Source organism: Plecotus auritus, assembly GCF_963455305.1.
Source record: "Plecotus auritus genome assembly, chromosome: 1".
NCBI lineage: Eukaryota > Metazoa > Chordata > Mammalia > Chiroptera > Vespertilionidae > Plecotus > Plecotus auritus.
In genome coordinates, this window is record NC_137770.1 from 157,957,478 (window position 1) to 157,974,936 (window position 17,459).

General features: G+C 43.9%; 1 protein-coding gene across 1 annotated transcript in view; it reads left to right on the forward strand.

Annotated features, from left to right (window-relative positions):
- The window catches only part of ITIH5 (inter-alpha-trypsin inhibitor heavy chain 5), a 100,193-nt gene extending 83,892 nt beyond the window's left edge, over positions 1-16,301 (forward strand). Inside the window, exons 8-14 of the mRNA XM_080679157.1 lie at positions 759-927; positions 2,933-3,242; positions 5,944-6,503; positions 9,692-9,745; positions 11,506-11,622; positions 13,829-14,206; positions 15,248-16,301. Of these exons, the coding sequence (XP_080535283.1) occupies positions 759-927; positions 2,933-3,242; positions 5,944-6,503; positions 9,692-9,745; positions 11,506-11,622; positions 13,829-14,206; positions 15,248-15,546 (1,887 nt within the window). The 3' untranslated portion in view covers positions 15,547-16,301. The remainder of the gene's footprint in view (positions 1-758; positions 928-2,932; positions 3,243-5,943; positions 6,504-9,691; positions 9,746-11,505; positions 11,623-13,828; positions 14,207-15,247) is intronic.
- Positions 16,302-17,459: the final 1,158 nt, after the last annotated feature.

The window sequence follows — 17,459 nt, forward strand, 5'->3', positions numbered from 1 at the left end:
TAATCCCTGTAAAAGGTGCCAGATGTCAGTGTTAAGGCAATTATGTAATGAGGCCTCCTTGCTTCATATCATGAATCTCTTTAAATAACTAACAACAATGCTGTTTAGAGAAGGCAATGCTTTCTTTCAACACAGGGTTGATTATTTTAGAAACTCTTCTAGGACTTTTCTGTTTTCAGTTTCATATGGTCTTTCTTTTCTTTCCACAAGTCATGTCTCTTTCCCATACCTCTTATCCACTCAGCACGTCCAGACTCACCTGTATCACCTCTTTGCTTTGCTTGAACCATCTCCTTTATCTTCTTTGCTCCTTGCAGAATGCCCTCCCTCCCTATCACGTTACCCAGTTCCTTTAAACCTCATACTCCTGCTTCTCAGTGAAGTTTTCTAATGTCACTCAGGCCCAGTTTTTTCACTTTTTAAAATTCCTACAGCATTTTTTATTTGTACTTTTGATCTTCTAATTAATGAAATGTCTGCCCATTCATTTATTTATTCATTCACTAAATCTTTCTAGTAACTCCTGAATGTCGTGAGTTTACAAAGATGAGTGGAACGTGCCTAAAAAGTGCTTACAGTATAGTAAGGGAAATAGATATAAAGCAAATAATTGTTACTTGGACATTTATCCAAGTGCCCTTTACATAGTCAGCACTTAATTTTAATCCTGACTTTGTGCAGGGTGCGCAGTTTCTAAGTCAGTGGACATGTGGACTAATGCAGTTGATGTGACTGATTTTGGTTTTGCGTTTGCCTAGACCAAGGATGCCCTCTTCACAATCCTCCATGACCTCCGACCCCAGGATCACTTCAATATCATTGGATTTTCCAACCGGATCAAAGTGTGGAAGGACCATTTGGTATCAGTGACTCCCAACAATATCAGAGACGGCAAAGTCTACATTCACCACATGTCGCCCACCGGAGGTAAATATGAGTCCTTCTTTTCACATTAGCTTGACGTGATAATAAGTGAGTAGCTAAATTTTCTGCCAAGAGACGATGATTTGAATGCTGAAGCTATCACGGGAAAGGAGATAACGCTGAGCACTTTCCCAGAAGCTTAGGTTTCTCTGAACACCGATTCTGTAAATTCTCCTCTTCCAGGCCTGGACTAAGATGGTCAGGTAAGTTAATGGGGGGGAAATACCTGATAGGGTTTGGAACCTTTCCTGGTTTATCTCACGGATCCCGAGCAATGAAGCAGGATTTGTAAATTGTTTTAGGGTGTGGAATTAAAGCCAACTAGATGAGGCAGTGTGTTGTGTGCTTGAATCTTAGCACCTTAGGAAGCAGCAGGAGGGACTGCACCACTGCACTTTAGTCCCTTCAGCGGGGCTGAAACATGAGCAGAGCAGGAATCCCAGGGGCCTGTGAGAGGCCGTGGATAGGAAGTGTGATGGGCTCCGAGTCTTTGCACACTTTGGTTCCAGGTTAGTGTGCAGAGGAGGGAAAGGTCATACATAATTCTAAGAAAACGAGATTATCAGAATAGTATGCTAATGTTACCCAGCTGTGCTAGATGTAAGTTCCTTCAACTCAGGGCCTGGGTCTTACTCGTGCTGTCAACTTCATCATTAATACAATGGACACATGACAGGTGCTCAATATTGGAGTGTTTGTTGGAACTGATCCTGACCACTCCCTCCTTTTTTCCTTTCTTTCTTCTTTTTTTAAAGCCCCAGCTGAGTATATGTTTATCAATTTTAGAGAGAGGAGAAGGGAGAGAGAGAGAGAGAGAGAGAGAGAGAGAGAGAGAGAGAGAGAGAGAAAGAGAGAGAGAGAGACATTGATGTGAGAGAGAAACATAAATCGGTTCCCTCCTGTTCACACCCCACATAGGACTGATCCCTCAACCTAGGTTTGTGCCCTGACCAGGAATCAGACCCACAACCTTTCCATGCACAGGATGACACTCCAACTTACTGAGCCACACTGGCCAGGGCCCTCCCCACTTTCTTAAAGGCCATTTACAGAGACACCATTTCTAGTTATCTCAGTTATTCTGCTTTGGTGGTCATCTGGAAACCCATGACACATCCAGTTCAGTCTTCTTCCATTGAGAGTTTCCATCTGTCTTAGATTCATCATTCCCTCTCCAAGTCAAAGTTCTAATTTCCCACATGAATTTCATTTGGAACTTTATATTCCTTAGACTGAACTTTGACTTACAATGGGGTTTCCTACCAGTCTCTACCACAGTGATATTTAGGAACACTTTTACCAGTTGATGGGAGAAATACTAGATTAGATTTAATGCAATGTTATAGCATTGATCTATGGCAGGAAGTTGACAAGGCTGTATAGTCCTTGATGAGAGAAACTCTTCATCTTCGTATATCCCCCAGCTTCTAGCATAGCCCCTGACATATGTATGTTACATTCACATTACAATTAAAATGTTATGTGGAGGTGGGGCTAAAGCTTTAGCAAACGGTTGGTGTGTATTACGTTCTTTTGGAATCCAAACCTTAGAAACCTTATGGTTCCCTTTATTTTTTCTTGGCACTTCATTGCCCCAACCTCTGCAGGTTGACAGAAAATAAATCTGCTCCTCTCAAAGATGTGAAACATGGTTGGGAGCATAGTTTCTGAAGTCAGATTGCTGGATTTGAATTCAGCTCCACCATCCACAAGTCATCTAATCTCTCTAGGCCCCCATTTCCTCATTTGTTAAATGGGGATAATAAATGCAGTTGTTATTAGGATAAAATGAGTTAAAATGTTTAAAGTACTTAGCAAACAGTTGCCAAGTTTCTAGATGGGCCATGTAACTTAGAATCACCCCATATGCCTGGAGGGCTTCTTCCTCCCCTCTCCACATGTCACTCCTGCTAATTCTTGAACAGTTGTGAGTAAACCACAACCATGAATGTGCAGCCAGGTTAGGGAGATGAACACAAGCTTGAGCTGTCCCGTTTTGGTCCCACAGGCACAGACATCAATGGGGCCCTGCAGAGGGGCATCAGGCTGCTCAACAACTACGTGGCTCACAATGACATTGGAGACCGCACCGTGTCCCTCATCATCTTCCTGACGGATGGGAAACCCACTGTCGGGGAGACCCACACCCTCAAGATTCTCAACAACACTAAGGAGGCCACCCGAGGCCAAATCTGCATTTTTACCATTGGCATCGGGAATGACGTGGACTTCAAGCTGCTGGAGAAACTGTCGCTGGAGAACTGTGGCCTCACACGGCGTGTTCACGAGGAGGAGGATGCGGGCTCACAGCTCATTGGGTCCGTTTGTCTGTCTTCTTGGGATGATTATGAGAGGCTCTCAGAAGGGGATAAAGGGTTGGGTTTTACGGGAGACTCAGAAATGAGAATGGTTTGCTGCACCTTAGCCTTGAGTCTACTGGAAATGACCATAACTCATTACACTGGGAGATATCATAATGGGGTTTGAAATCCATTAGGCAGGTCTGGCTGCAAATTCTGATTATGTTTTATGACTTTAGGCAAGATTTTAAGTTCCCTCATTATAGAGTGAGGATTATGGTCAGTTGACAGAATTTAATGCGAAAACCTGTGTAAAATATTGGCAGAATGGCTATCACATGTTAGGTATTCAACTAGCTATTCTGATTACAATTGTCTTCTTGACATTTCAAAGCACTTCCTGCTATATTTATTCTAATTCCACCCTCTTCAGTAGCTAGGAGAAGTAGTTATCTCCATGTTGAGTAGTAATTAAAATTATCATATTTTTATTTGGAAGCAAAATGACCATTTGACACTAGTCCCCGATCATATCTATATATATATAAAAGACTAAGTGACTGGCTGACTGGCTGACCAGCCAGTAGCTATGACACTCACTGACCACCAGGGGACAGACACTCAACGCAGGAGCAGAAACCACAGGCATGGAAACATGAAACAGACTGATGAATCTCAGAGGGAAGGGAAGAGGGGGGAGAGTGGGAAGAGATTAACCAAAGCTCTTATACGCATACTAGAGGCCTGGTGCACAGATTCATGCACTGGTGGCGTCCCTTGGCCTGGCCTGTGGGGATTGGGCCGAAACTGGCTCTCTGATATCCCCCAAGGTGTCCCGGATTGTGAGAGGGCACAAGGCATAGAGAAAGAGAGAGAGAGGTGGAAAAGAAGCTAGACGTGAGGTCTTCTAATTCAGTTCAGTGCCTTCCCTTTGATATCATGTTGCCAACATGGGGTATAACTTTGATGTTGATTCAATGACATAATGACTCCCAGCTCAGCACTATTGCTTTAATCCACTTTGTGGCACAAATAGTAGTTACTTAAAAGAAAAAGTGAGCTTCAGGTACCTTTATAGGTGTTTAACAGCCATAATCAAAGAATATTCATTAATGATAAATCTAATTAGAGGTCTATAAGATGGAAAATAAAGATAGTCCCTTGGGAGGCAGCTAGCCACCATTGTTTAACGAACATTTTTGTCAAGATTTAAATAAAAACACAGATTAGCTTCCCACATTTTCAAAAACATTCAAAACTACATTAAAAGAGGGAGAATCTAATGCATTTAAAAAAAATAATGTGTCCATAAACAAAAGCAAGTACAGTACATTGAAACAAACTGACTGCACTGCCATACTACTAAAAATATTGTGACTACCCAACTTTATTGAGAACTTATAATATGACAGACATTTCTACAGGCAGAAATCCTAGGAGGGGGTATATTAGGGTAAAGGCTAAGCTGACATACAGATGACTTTCTCCTGTAACAGTCTGGACAGCTCAGTTTGGCTCCATGAGGTCATTCAGAGACTCAGGTTCCTTCCATTTTACCACTCTACACCCCTTAGATGTTGTTCTTAACTGCAAGGTTGAAATGATGTCACAATGACTTCTGTATTCCAGCACTAAAAGTGGGGAAGGAAAAGAAAGCCAGAGCAAGCCATTCTATTTTACTCAAGAATTACAGAAGTTATGCATATAGCTTCCACTCATATTCCATTAGGGATAATATGGCCATATTTGGCCACAATAGAGGCTAAGAAATGTAGTTTGTAGCTGGATGGGCATCATCAAGTTAAAACTAATTTATTATGAAAGAAGGGGAGACTGGGTCTGGGGAGACAGTTAGTAGTCTACCAAAGTAGTTACTATTAATGTTCCAATTTTATAGAGGAAGAAACTGAAGTTTAGAGAGGTTATGTGTTCCAAGACATACAGCAAGTAAATAGCTGAGGTGAAAGTCTAATGCCCCGCCTATGCTTTTTAGATTTTTGGAAAGGGATTTTAATTGTCTCTTTATGCAAAAAGTAGCAAGCTTGTGATGTAACTAGAAGAAAAGCTAATGTAAGCAAATGCTGCTTTACACAAAAGCATAGTGGCAAGGTCAAGGTCAGATTTCTCAAGTGTAATGTGCTTATTAAAGCATATCTGAAATATGTGTTTGGTTCTAAGAAAAATGTTTTAAGAGGCCCTTTGAGAAAGTTAGGTGTGTACAAAGGAAAGTTACCGAGAGTGGTTATGGAACCTTGAAATCATGTCATCTGAAGAAGAGTTCAGGAAACTGGGAATTGATTAGACTGCATAGAGATGACGCCTAGGAGCAGTGTTTGACACGCCCCTAAATGGCTGTTATGTTGAAGATAGATTACGGTAATTCATGCTATGCTGCTCCAAAGGCAAAAGTGAGACCAGTGGGTGGAAATTTCAGGGAGAAGACTGTGATCTACTACAAGGAGGTTCCTCCTTCTCCTCTGAGCAGTTGAAAGGGAGGAGGAAGCGTAGTGAGGCACAGTTCTTGATCACCAGTGGTGTTCAAGCTACTGCTGCATAACCTCCTATGAGCATTGTTCTGCTGGTAGAAGTTGGATTTGATTGTTTCTAAGATTAAGTTCACCCCTCCAACAGCCCACGATTTCCTTTAGGACCTGTGCTGTGCTGTCTGCAGTCAGGGCTGGATCCTGACTCTCTCTCTCTCTCTCTTCCTTTACTCCAGGTTCTATGATGAGATCAGGACCCCTCTGCTCTCTGACATTCACATCAATTACCCACCCAGCGTCGTGGAACAGGCTACCAGAACTCTCTTCCCCAACTACTTCAATGGCTCAGAGATCATCATTGCTGGGAAGCTGATGGACAAGAAGATAGATCGATTGCACGTGGAAGTCAGGGCCAGCAACAGTAAGAAATTTGTCATACTGAAGACAGATGTGCCTGTGGGGCCCCAGAAGGTGGGAAATGACGTCATAGGAAGCGCCAGGCCCAAGGGCGATGGCGAGAAGGACCCCAACCACCTTGAGCGTCTCTGGAGCTACCTGACTGTAAAGGAGCTGCTGAATTCCTGGCTGCAGAATGACAACGAGCAGGAGAAGGAGCAACTGAGACAGAAGGCCCAGGCTCTGGCCGTGAACTCTCGCTTCCTCACCCCGTTCACCTCCATGAAGTTGAAGAAATCCACACTGCAGACAAGGAAGCTGGAGGACAGCTATGGCATGTCTGCTGCAACAGGGCCTGAGACAGTGATGCAGAGTCTGCAAGGCTCCAACCTGCAGCCAGGTAACCAACACCAGGGATGGCCAAATGTAGGAGCCTATCCTGTCCTTTCTACCTCCTTCTCAGGCAAGGTCACCTCAGCAGGAGTCTGTTTTATTCTGTGGCATTATAATTTTTATAAGCAATACCCCACATGCAGTTCCTAGTTTTCAGGGCGTGTGTTCAATTATTGTGTTTGTTCTGTTATAAACTGTGGATCTCTGTAGAGACATTAGAGAGGGTGGCAGTTGTCTCAGAAAGGTTGCCTGGTGAAATTCATCCATCCATCAATCATCAATATTGAGTGCCTAACATTTGCCAGTCATTATTGGAGGCACCAAGATGAACAAACAAATAGACACATGTTCACTCTTTAAGTGCCTTTCCACATATTTATGTACTTCAGAGTTATATCATTTTATGTGTATGCTGGATTTACTTTCCTGAGAACATAGGTGAGAACTAATTTCCTGATTCTTGAGAGAATTCACCCTTTATATACATGTCACTCAGACTCTAGATAGTAACTGTCTAAAGTCTTAGCGACATTTTGATGGGGGAAATAGTAGCAAGGAGAACAGGAAGTGGAAAAGAAATTTAGTTCAACCAAAACTGAGGATTACATTCTCAGTAGTATCTGTTTGTGGAAAACGGTTTTCTTTCTTTCTTTCTTTCTTTCTTTTTTTTTTTTTTGTATGTGTAACATTTTCATTAAATTTCTGTCAAGTTCACATCTCCTCAGGAGGGGGAACTGATATTACCCCTGGACCTGCAAATGCTGTCTCATTTATTCCTCACACTCTAAACTCCTAGAAGAGCCCAGCTTGGTGTGACTCAGTTGTTGGGCATTGACCTATGAACCAGGAGGTCACTAGTTTGATTCCCTGGTCAGGGAACATGCCTGGGTTTTGGGCTCGATCCCCAGTAGGGGGTGTGCAGGAGGCAGCCAATCAGTGATTCTCATCATTGATGTTTCTATCCTCTCTCTCTTCCTCTCTATCTCTCTCACTCTTCCTCTCTAAAATCAAGAAAAATACATAAAACCCCCCATAAAACTCTGAGAAGCACTAGGTGTGATGAAGAGAGCATAAGTTTAGAATCCAGAAAGAGGTGACTTTCAGCTCACCAGCCTTCCTGACCAGCTGTGAGGTTCAGCAAGTTTCTGAACCTCTCTGAGCTTCTATTCCCTCGCCTGTTAAATGTAGATAATAGCCGAAACCGGTTTGCCTCAGTGGATAGAGCGTTGGCCTGCGGACTGAAGGGTCCCGGGTTCGATTCCGGTCAAGGGCATGTACCTTGGTTGTGGGCACATCCCCGGTGGGGAGTGTGCAGGAGGCAGCTGATCGATGTTTCTCTCTCATCGATGTTTCTAACTCTCTATCCCTCTCCCTTCCTCTCTGTAAAAAATCAATAAAATATATATATTAAAAAAAATGTAGATAATAACTTCCCTGAAGGGCCATTGCAAGGATTGAATGTGTAAAGTCTTTGGCACATATGAGAGTTCAACAAATGTTTAGAATTCCTCCCCTTGAGGAATGTAGAACTAGACATTTATTGAAAATTTCAGACCCTGATGTAGAGGTTAAAAGTGATATGTTGCCTTTTTAGAAAGAGTGGAGCTTGTTTTGGCAAAACTAGTGCAATTTTAGTTCTGATGAAAAGCAAATTGTGTGATGCTATGAAATAGTCATATGAAGAAATAACCAACTGATAGCTCAAAAAAAAATTGTTTGGAATTGAATTTCCTGAAGCATAAGTTAGTACTCAAGACAATCTTTGTTTTCTTAAAGCTCTGATGAGTTTTCATTTATTTCTTTTTTCTTTTTTGAGTGTCTGTGGCAGCTGCCACTCACCAAGGCTTCTCACAGCAGCCATCCAAATTGAGAAGTTGCTTCCCTGTGGTCTGCCTGATTCTGCCCGGGTCCTGCTGGCCAGGGACCAGTGCAGGAAAGATAGGGAAACATAGAAGCATTGAGATACTTTGATCTTTAATTTCTGTGAGGGGCAAAAGTTAGTTAAGAGGGGCATAATTTTGTTAATACAAACAATTTGAAATAAGATATTAATGTTATTTTATTTGTAGAAATTAATTTACTTTTAGGTTATTCTTTAATTGATTATTTATTTTTGCCTGCTGCTTTATGGATTCTGTTTATGCACATAGCAATAGACACTGGATTCTAATTTCCTTTTACATTTTTGCATTTTTCTGTTTTGTTATTTTTAAGTACGGTACAAAAACACATTACATAAAATTTACCTTCTTAACAGTTTGTAAGTGTACAGTTTAGTATATTGATGTTGTGAAACTGATCGACAGAACTTTTTCATCCTTCAAATCTGAAATTCTAGACCATTAAACAAATGTACTTTTTCCCTCCTCCTATAACTACACCTGAATTAAGATGGAATATTCCCTCCAGTATGTGCACAGAAATCACAGACAGAAAGACTATTATTTAATTTGTAAAAGCATAAAGTAATTAAGTCTCCACTTGTTGCACCTCCATTTGTGTGTTGTGAGGCCACGCTCCTTCTTTAAATCATCCCTCAAAGTTGCTGAGGGTGTCAAACAAGATACTATATGTTTGAGAGCTCTGAATACACAAAGAGTCACACAATGACAAGGTAATCATTATTACTTTTACCCCTGGATCACCATTTAAGACAAGGAATGCAGGAATACTGATTCCCAGACTAGAATTTGAATGTTTATTGTGCCTGGATTATAGAATTGTTTCCCTTTTAAGCATTTGGTCCAACCTGAAAAAAAGCAAGATACGACTCAGCATGTATAGTATAACCCAGTGGTCGGCAAACTGCAGCTCGCAAGCCACATGTGGCTCTTTGGCCCCTTGAGTGTGGCTCTTCCACACAATACCACGTGTGGGCGCGCACGTTCAGTGCGATTGAAACTTCGTGGCCCATGCGCAGAAGTCGGTTTTCGGCTCTCAAAAGAAATTTCAATCGTTGTACCATTGATATTTGGCTCTGTTGACTAATGAGTTTGCCGACCACTGGTATAACCCATTAAAAAACACACATAAATATCTCTGTGGGAAAACAAAAAAACAACAGGTGATGTTTTTAAATTGCTACGAATGTATCTGAAAGTTGTATTTTACTCACCTTAGTACTCTCCTCTCTGTACCTCTCACTTCATCCTCTTTAATAAATAACAGTGGTTGCTATTTTCCTTTCTTTTATAGGATCTACTCTCAAAAAACCATATAACCCAAGAATTAAAGTTTCCAGAACATCAGGTAAGGAAAACAATGTATGTGATTTGCAAGTTTATATGTTTAGAAAGTGGACAACCAGGAATGCCCTGAAACCAGTTAAAATGCTAGGTCATAGAAATGTGACACCGGGACCCATATTCTTAGCCCAAGCTGGCAGCGTGAGGCAGTTCTGAGAACCAAGATCATCTTTAAACTGTTACATAAGCACCGTGGATAACAGTCCCAGGAGCCTGGCAGCAGCCCCGATGAAAGGATGGGTAGCAGACTCACAGGCTCATCATTGTGGAGTTTAAAAGACATTTGTTTTAGAGATCTGAAGCATGCGTGCTTCAGCTCCTGGTATTACAAATATATGTGGCATGCAGGTTTTACAAAAATTATTTTATTATTTTTTAATCCCTGGTTTAGAGGGAAGAATAGATAAAAATACCATAAAATTTCCTTTGGTCAATTCTCTGGAATTATAATAAAAATCTAGATGAGATAACAACACAAAGGCTGGGTTGGATTCTTAAAATGTGCACATCTCTTTGTAAGTCTTGCTGCTGATGTACTGGATGTGCATGTTCATAAAACCAGGGACATCCTCGGGATGAGCGGTGTGGATAGGAAACCCAGACTCCAGTGGAGAGAATGCAATTCATTTGAACACACACATGCTTGATGGATGCAAGAAAATCTTTCTCTTGGATGCACATGGAGTAATAACTTTCTCCTCTAGTTTTTGGGACAAGCAACATCTTTCCTTGTAAAGGGATTTGGATGAGTTGAGGAGAAATGATGTGGTGAGAGCCCAAGAAACTCTCAGAGAACTGTCACTTAGCTATGTTCCTGCTGACTCTGTCCTTCACTTGTCACCAGGCCTCTGCTAGGCTTGGTTGTTACTACTGTCGGGCAAGGCTTGTGTGCATCTGGCGCTATAAATGTCCCTAGTGCCATGGCACTCTCCACTTGGTGGTCAAAGGAGAAAGGAAATGATTGGTGTCACACTGGAAATTGAAGAAAGCAGGCTCCATAATAGAGGGGGTATCCTATATAATAAAAGCCTAATATGCTAAGTGTCTGGTCGTTTGTTCAACCAATCAAAGCATAATAATGCTAATGATATGCTAAGGCCATTCAACCACTCGCTATGATGTAAATTGACCACCAGGGGGCAGACAGTCGACTGGTTGACCAGTCACTATGACATATACTGACCACCAAGGGGCAGACGCTCTGACCAGTAGGTTAGCTTGCTGCTGGGGTCTGGCCGATCAGGACTGAGCGAGATGGGCCAGACATGCCCGGGAGCCCTCCCATGGTCCCTCCCCAGCCCCGATCATGCACCGATGGGGTCCCTTCGGCCTGGCCCGTGCCCTCTCACAATCTAGGACCCTTTGGGGGATGCGGAGAGCCAATTTTGGCCCAATTCCAAAGGCCAGGCCAAGGGACCCCACTGGTGCATGAATTCATACACTGGACCTCTAGTATTGCAATAACCCTCTTTCATTTCTGTTTCCCACTTACCTCTCAAAGCTTAGTTGTCTGTGTTTGGCCAAGGTGTGGTGAAAGGGAGCATTATATTTGAATTTAGGGGACCTGAATTCAAATCCTTACTTTACCGTGTACTAACTACATAACTTTGGTGAACGACTTCACCTCCCAGACATCTTTCTCATTTGGACATTCAGGATCACTGACAGGATCAAATAAGCAATACCTGGGAAAATATAAAAGAGTATTACACTCAGTAAGTGTCTTTTCTTTCTGTTTTTCTCCTGTGTTTTCCTGCTCTGCAGCGGATGGAGACCCCCATTTTGTTGTGGATTTCCCCTTGAGCAAGCTCACTGTCTGCTTCAACATTGACGGGCAGCCCGGGGACATCCTAAGGCTGGTCTCTGATCACGCAGACTCTGGTAAGTTCTGCCCTCTGTTGTGGCCTCTGGGCAAGAGCCAGGTAGACATCATGTCTCCTCTGTTCCGAAGATGGATGTATATATAAGGGGCTCCTCACAGATGCTCAGTGAGGATTGTTGATGATTAGTTAAAGGAATTAGACTGTGTGCTGGGCTTGAAGGCAGGAAGACATGCATTGGAAACCCTGCTCTCTGACTTAACTAATTCTGTGGCCTTGACTACTCAACTAGAGAGTTCTTGTTGCCTCTCCTGTAAAACAGTGATACTCATGTACTGGTCTCACCAGTCTATTGTAGAGATTTAATTAAATAATGGAACAGAAGTTGTTTTGAAAACATACAAGTGCTATACGAATTCATGATATATTATTGTTATTATGTCTTTCCATTAAAAAACTGTGCTGGTGCGATGTTCTAAATTCATTTATCTCAGTTCCTCCATGACTAAGATGTTAAGCCCCATGTTAATTACTCGGCTTTGTGTACAGAGAACATGGGTGTAAGAATGGCTCTGATCCCCTTCGTTCGGTAGAGGAATCACGTAAAAGAGATCGGTATATAAAAAGCTTCTCTCGGCCCTGGCCCATGTGGCTCAGTTGGTTGGAGTGTCGTTCTGTGCACCAAAAGGTTTTGGGTTCCAATCTCAGTCAGGGCACATACTAGGATTTCAGATTCAGTTCCTAGTCAGGGCGTGTACAGGAGTCGATGTTTCTCTCTCACATCGATGTTTTTCTGTCCCTCTCTCCCTCCCTCCCTCTCTTCCCCTACCTCTAAAATCAATAAGCATGCCCTCCAGTGAGGATTATAATTAACAATAACAACAAAAAGCTTCTTTCGTTACATGCAGGTAACAGTGCCTCAGGATGGCAATGTGGACAGCCAGCAGCCCAACTTTTGAAGACAAACTTTGCAGTAGACATTCTGGCATTTCTCAGTTCTAAGAAAATGAGTTTCTTGGAAGGCTAGGTGACAGAGGGCTCCACAGCAGGCTGACACAGATGATGGAGATATGTAATGTTTGATTTTAGGCTCCTCACCTACCTTGCTTTCTTACAGGCCTTCCTAGCCTTAGAACAAAATCTCAGCTTTTTTTGTAACTCAAAAAGGCTCAGGAGTGAGATAGGGCCTAACTGTGCCTTCCCTGGATGTGCCTCCCCTTCCTATCCCTGAGCCATTCTCTCATTCCTGTGTTCAATGTGTGTCCAGGATGGGAAGCTCCGTGGAAGATGCTTGGAGCCTTAAGGCGGAAATAGTTGATCTCCGCTCATGCTGAGCTTTTTCCTTTCCCCTACCCCTTGGCCCAGAAAAAGCAGTTTTCTCCTGGGATGTCCAAGAAGTTGCTAGTCAAGATGTAGGGGAAGATTATCCCCAAAGCAGAGAAAATAAGAGTTAATTATATAGCAATATTTTATTAATGAAAATTGCCTCTTTGCTGAGAGCAAAATACACTTAATGTACATGATCTAATTCAGTCCCAAACATCTGATGTAGAATTGCCATCTGTCTGGACAGCACCTATTGCTAGGGGTCTGGCTCACACGCCTCACTCAGGTCTAGCAAAGTTGCTGTGTGTTCATGATGGCGAAGTGAAAAAAAAAAAGAGTTCTATTTGCTGGCCATTGACAGCTTGCACATATGCCACCTCCTGTGAATCTCAACACAGTCCTGTTAGGTTTCATGCCCCCTTTTATGCATGAGGACATTGAGGCTCAGTGTTTTAAAGTGACTTGTCCAGAGATGCACACCTAGAAGGTAGAAGAACTTGAGTTGTAGACTAAGCATAACTCTAACCTTTGCATTATACCACACTGCTCATGGCATCACAGCGTCTCCAAATCAGGATCAGTGGCAACTGGTAGATAAGAAATACTGTATGTCTCTTTGTCCCTACAGTCAGAATGAAAGAAATACCAGAATGAACACAATCTGTTAATCCTTATTATATCTTGACTCAAACCTACATCATCCTTCCCCTCCCCTGAGATACTGGTCAAACATGGGGAAGAAATTCCCTCCTAATTTCATACATTCACTCATTTCTTCATTCATTCCGCAGGCATTGCGTGGCCTTTACTTGAGAGTGAAAGTTCATGGTGTGAGAGCTACAAAGATAAGGCCGGAGGAGGAAGGAAATTTTGATTAGATGCCTTTAGCATGAAAGTAGGATAGTTTTTCTAACCATTGCTCTCTTCCCCTCTACCTTCAGGTGTGACGGTGAATGGAGCGTTAATCGGGGCCCCCGCTCCTCCCAACGGCCACAAGAAACAACGCACTTACTTCCGTACCATCACCATCCTCGTCAACAAGCCCGAGAGGTCATACCTGGAGATCACACCGCACAGGGTCATCCTGGATGGCGGGGACAGGCTGGTCCTCCCCTGCAACCAGAGCATGATAGTGGGGAGTCGGGGGCTGGAGGTGTCAGTGTCTGCCAATGCCAACGTCACCGTCACCATCCAGGGCACCATTGCCTTTGTCATCCTCATTCACCTCTACAAAAAGCCAGCCCCCTACCAGCGAGACCACCTGGGTTTCTACATCTCCAGCAGCAAAGGCCTTTCCGGCAACTGCCATGGACTGTTAGGTAAGCAGCTGCTCTTCCCGCGGGGTCTGAGGAGAGCACTGGGCTCTGAATGAACTGGTGCTGCCAATAGTGTTAGCTTGATGGAGACATTCAGTGGGAAGTTAGTCTTTACATATATCACAAAAGTTGTATTTCTTGCCTCCTCATAACTTTCTGGAATAGGAGTGGCTTTATAAACGAATTATCACTGGCCTTCTGGGAAAGTGAGCAAAGAAATGGGGAGTAATCCTCTGGTTCCTCACTCTCAGCAAGAAGATACAAAGAAGGGGCCGTCCACAGTCCAGCATCTGTGCGCCATGGCGATTCTTCCATAGCAGCCACCCACATTGCATGACAGCAGCAGGCTGTCCATTGGGACTGGCTTTCTTCGACGTGCAGTTTCGTGTGGGCTCCTTGCCCACAAGTAAAGAGCCAGCACTGCCGGGCTCGGTTTAGAAAGCAGGATTTCCTGGCACTTGAGCTGAACGCACTTCTGTAGTGCCTGCCTGCCAAGTGTGAGCTCCCTCTGACAGACACAGACCAGTAAACTTGGCCTTAGCGACGTCCTCACTTGACCTGGGGAATTCTGATGATGTGTCTCAGGAACCAATTGAACTGACAGCTTTCTGCACCCTTGGCCCAGTACAGTCCACAAACCTAGTATGGAGGGTGCCATGATCAGGGAGGAAAGAGGGGGAGGCCTAACTCTTCCCTATTTATCTGCCCCTCTTCTTGCCCTCCCAGCTCAGTAAGAGACTCTGGTTATCTCTGTTCGCTGGTTAGGCAGCTTTCCAGTGTCAGCAAGAGGGCAGCTTCCAGATGTGGAGGTCTCGCTGCTCCATACGTCCCCAAACCCGTGTTCTGTCACTTACGTGGGAGAAGGCGTGAGTGGCTTCTGGCAGAGTCCAGCTAGGAGTCAATTTCTGACATCATGAATCCCCTTCCTCTGGCTACCACATGTGCATTTGCTGATCACTGAAGGCCTGAATCGATGTCAGATTTTTTTCCTACATGATGTGGCCTGCACTCTACTAAGACCTGGTGCTTCTCTTGTCCATTCAGGTCAGTTCCTGAACCAGGATGCCAGACTCACAGAGGAGCCTGCCAGGCTCAGCAAGAACACTACTAGTCCTCCATTCCCAAAGGCAGATGAGAAGTCGGAAACGGTCCTCAAGGTGAAAGGGCACCAGGTCCCGGTGGTCTGGAAACAGAGGAAAATCTACAACGGGGAGGAGCAGATAGACTGCTGGTTTGCCAGGAACGCCGCCCAGCTGCTCGATGGCGAATACAAGGATTACCTGGCAGCCCATCCTTTTGACTCAGAGACTACATTCGGCCTGGGACTATCCAGGGGACTCTGACACTAGTGTGCATTAATGTAAGAGTGCATGACAGGGAAATGGTCTTCGGGGCACCGTCGTGCGGTTCTTGTTGCTGGCCTATGCCCCATCTCTTGGCAGTTAGCTGCAACCCCTGGTGGCCTGTAGGTCTGACATCAGCTTAAGCAAAGAATAGGATCAGGGAGCTGAAATGAAATGTTATTTCCTCTGCTCCCTCCTCCTGCCATGCTCTCCTTATGTCCTATAGAGAAAGATGGTAGCATCAAGGGGGGGAAGGTCATGATTAAAAGCAAGAAGTCTGTGTCTTGTACCAACTGGCTTGTCCATCTCATAGCCTACCATAAAGTAACTCTGATGAAGTAAGGTTGCTGCAAAGTTTGTTTTCTCTGTGGAAAAAGCCAAGTTTGGGCACGCTGCTTTTCCCCTTATAAATGCTTAGGAATCCTTCCTCTTAGCACTGCTACAATCTCCAGCCTCTGCTTCGGGTATCCTCCGATGGAGCCCAGGCCACGGGTCATACAAACAGCATGGAGATTTGATCATTGTAAACAATTAAGTCTTTTCTTAGGAGAAGATTTTCTTCTGCTATAATATCTTGCCCTTGGAAATTAGTTTTCATTTTTATAAAAAAATTGATTTGAAAATAGAAAGCCTATATCCCAGCTACCCATGTCTTTCTAATGGGTTTTGTAAAATGCTTTACTTTGCCGATGGATATTCTCCTATTTATTCCAGTAAGCTATATGCTTATAATAAAGAGGACAACTCCGCATGGATGTGTTTTACTGGCCTGTCTTGGTGCTGGTGGTTGGCCAGTTGAATGGCAAAGCTTTTGCTGGGAACTCTTTAGCCTTCATCATAATTGCAGCCTTCTTTGCTCCCGATCCTCCAGGGAGGGCAGAAAAGTAGGCTCTCCCAGTGCCGGACTGGGAGAGACACAGCACAGGGAGTGTCTGACAGCTGACATACAGGAATCAACCTGTGCATTCTCTGCAGGAAGTGGGCACATGTTTGCAAAGTCTAAGACACCTTCCACACCTCAAATAGGCAAAGCCAGGAAATCAACATGAGTAAGGAGCTCTTATGGGATCAGATGTGTCCAGAACAAGGACACATCTGATCCCATAAGGCGGTGGTCAGCAAACTCATTAGTCAACAGAGCGGCAAACTGTGGCTCATGAGCCGCAGTTTGCCGACCACTGCCATAAGGGAAAGGTTAAAATCAGAGGTGGCTTCAAGAATCAGTGACCGTCAGCCTTCTGATTGTAGACACCCTCTTTGCAGACCATTCATATTATCAAGGGGACACTGCCTGCTAGTGACATCAGAGCCTTGTTTCCCGCCTTCGTCACCAGTTCTCACTTTTTGCTCAGTTTGCTCTTCTCTGGACCACCAAAGTTCAGGAAGCCTGACCCTCACTGAGTGGGGGCACAGTCAGGATGCAGATAGGATGCAGGGGGCACTTGTGCCAAACAACGAAGAAAGAGAGGAGTGGGTCAGAGAAATAGAATATTTAGATATGAGACTGAATGAAATAAAGGCCTTTGTGCTGGCTTCACAGGTGGTTTCTCCCAGTCAGGACTGACTCCAGAGCAGGCTTTCATGAAATATGGAAGCATACTTAGCACTTGGAGGGAAATCAGAGTTACAAAAATTGTTTATCAGACTTGCCCTCTCATGGGAACCATGCGCAGCAAAACAATCTCCACATGTTCCTGTCAGACCAGGAGATTAAGTTAGTGCTGGGGGATTCTTCAGTCTTCTCTCAGAGTCTCAGTCTCTCTCCTCTTCGTGAACCCACCAGACCATGGCCTGCCTGCTGTGTTACTTCTTACTCCCATCTTCCCAGACTAGCTGCCTGTTTCCATGTCAGTGGTGTGAGGACACCTGCCTAGACTGATAGATGCTTGCACATTTCAGAGCTCAGGGGAAGA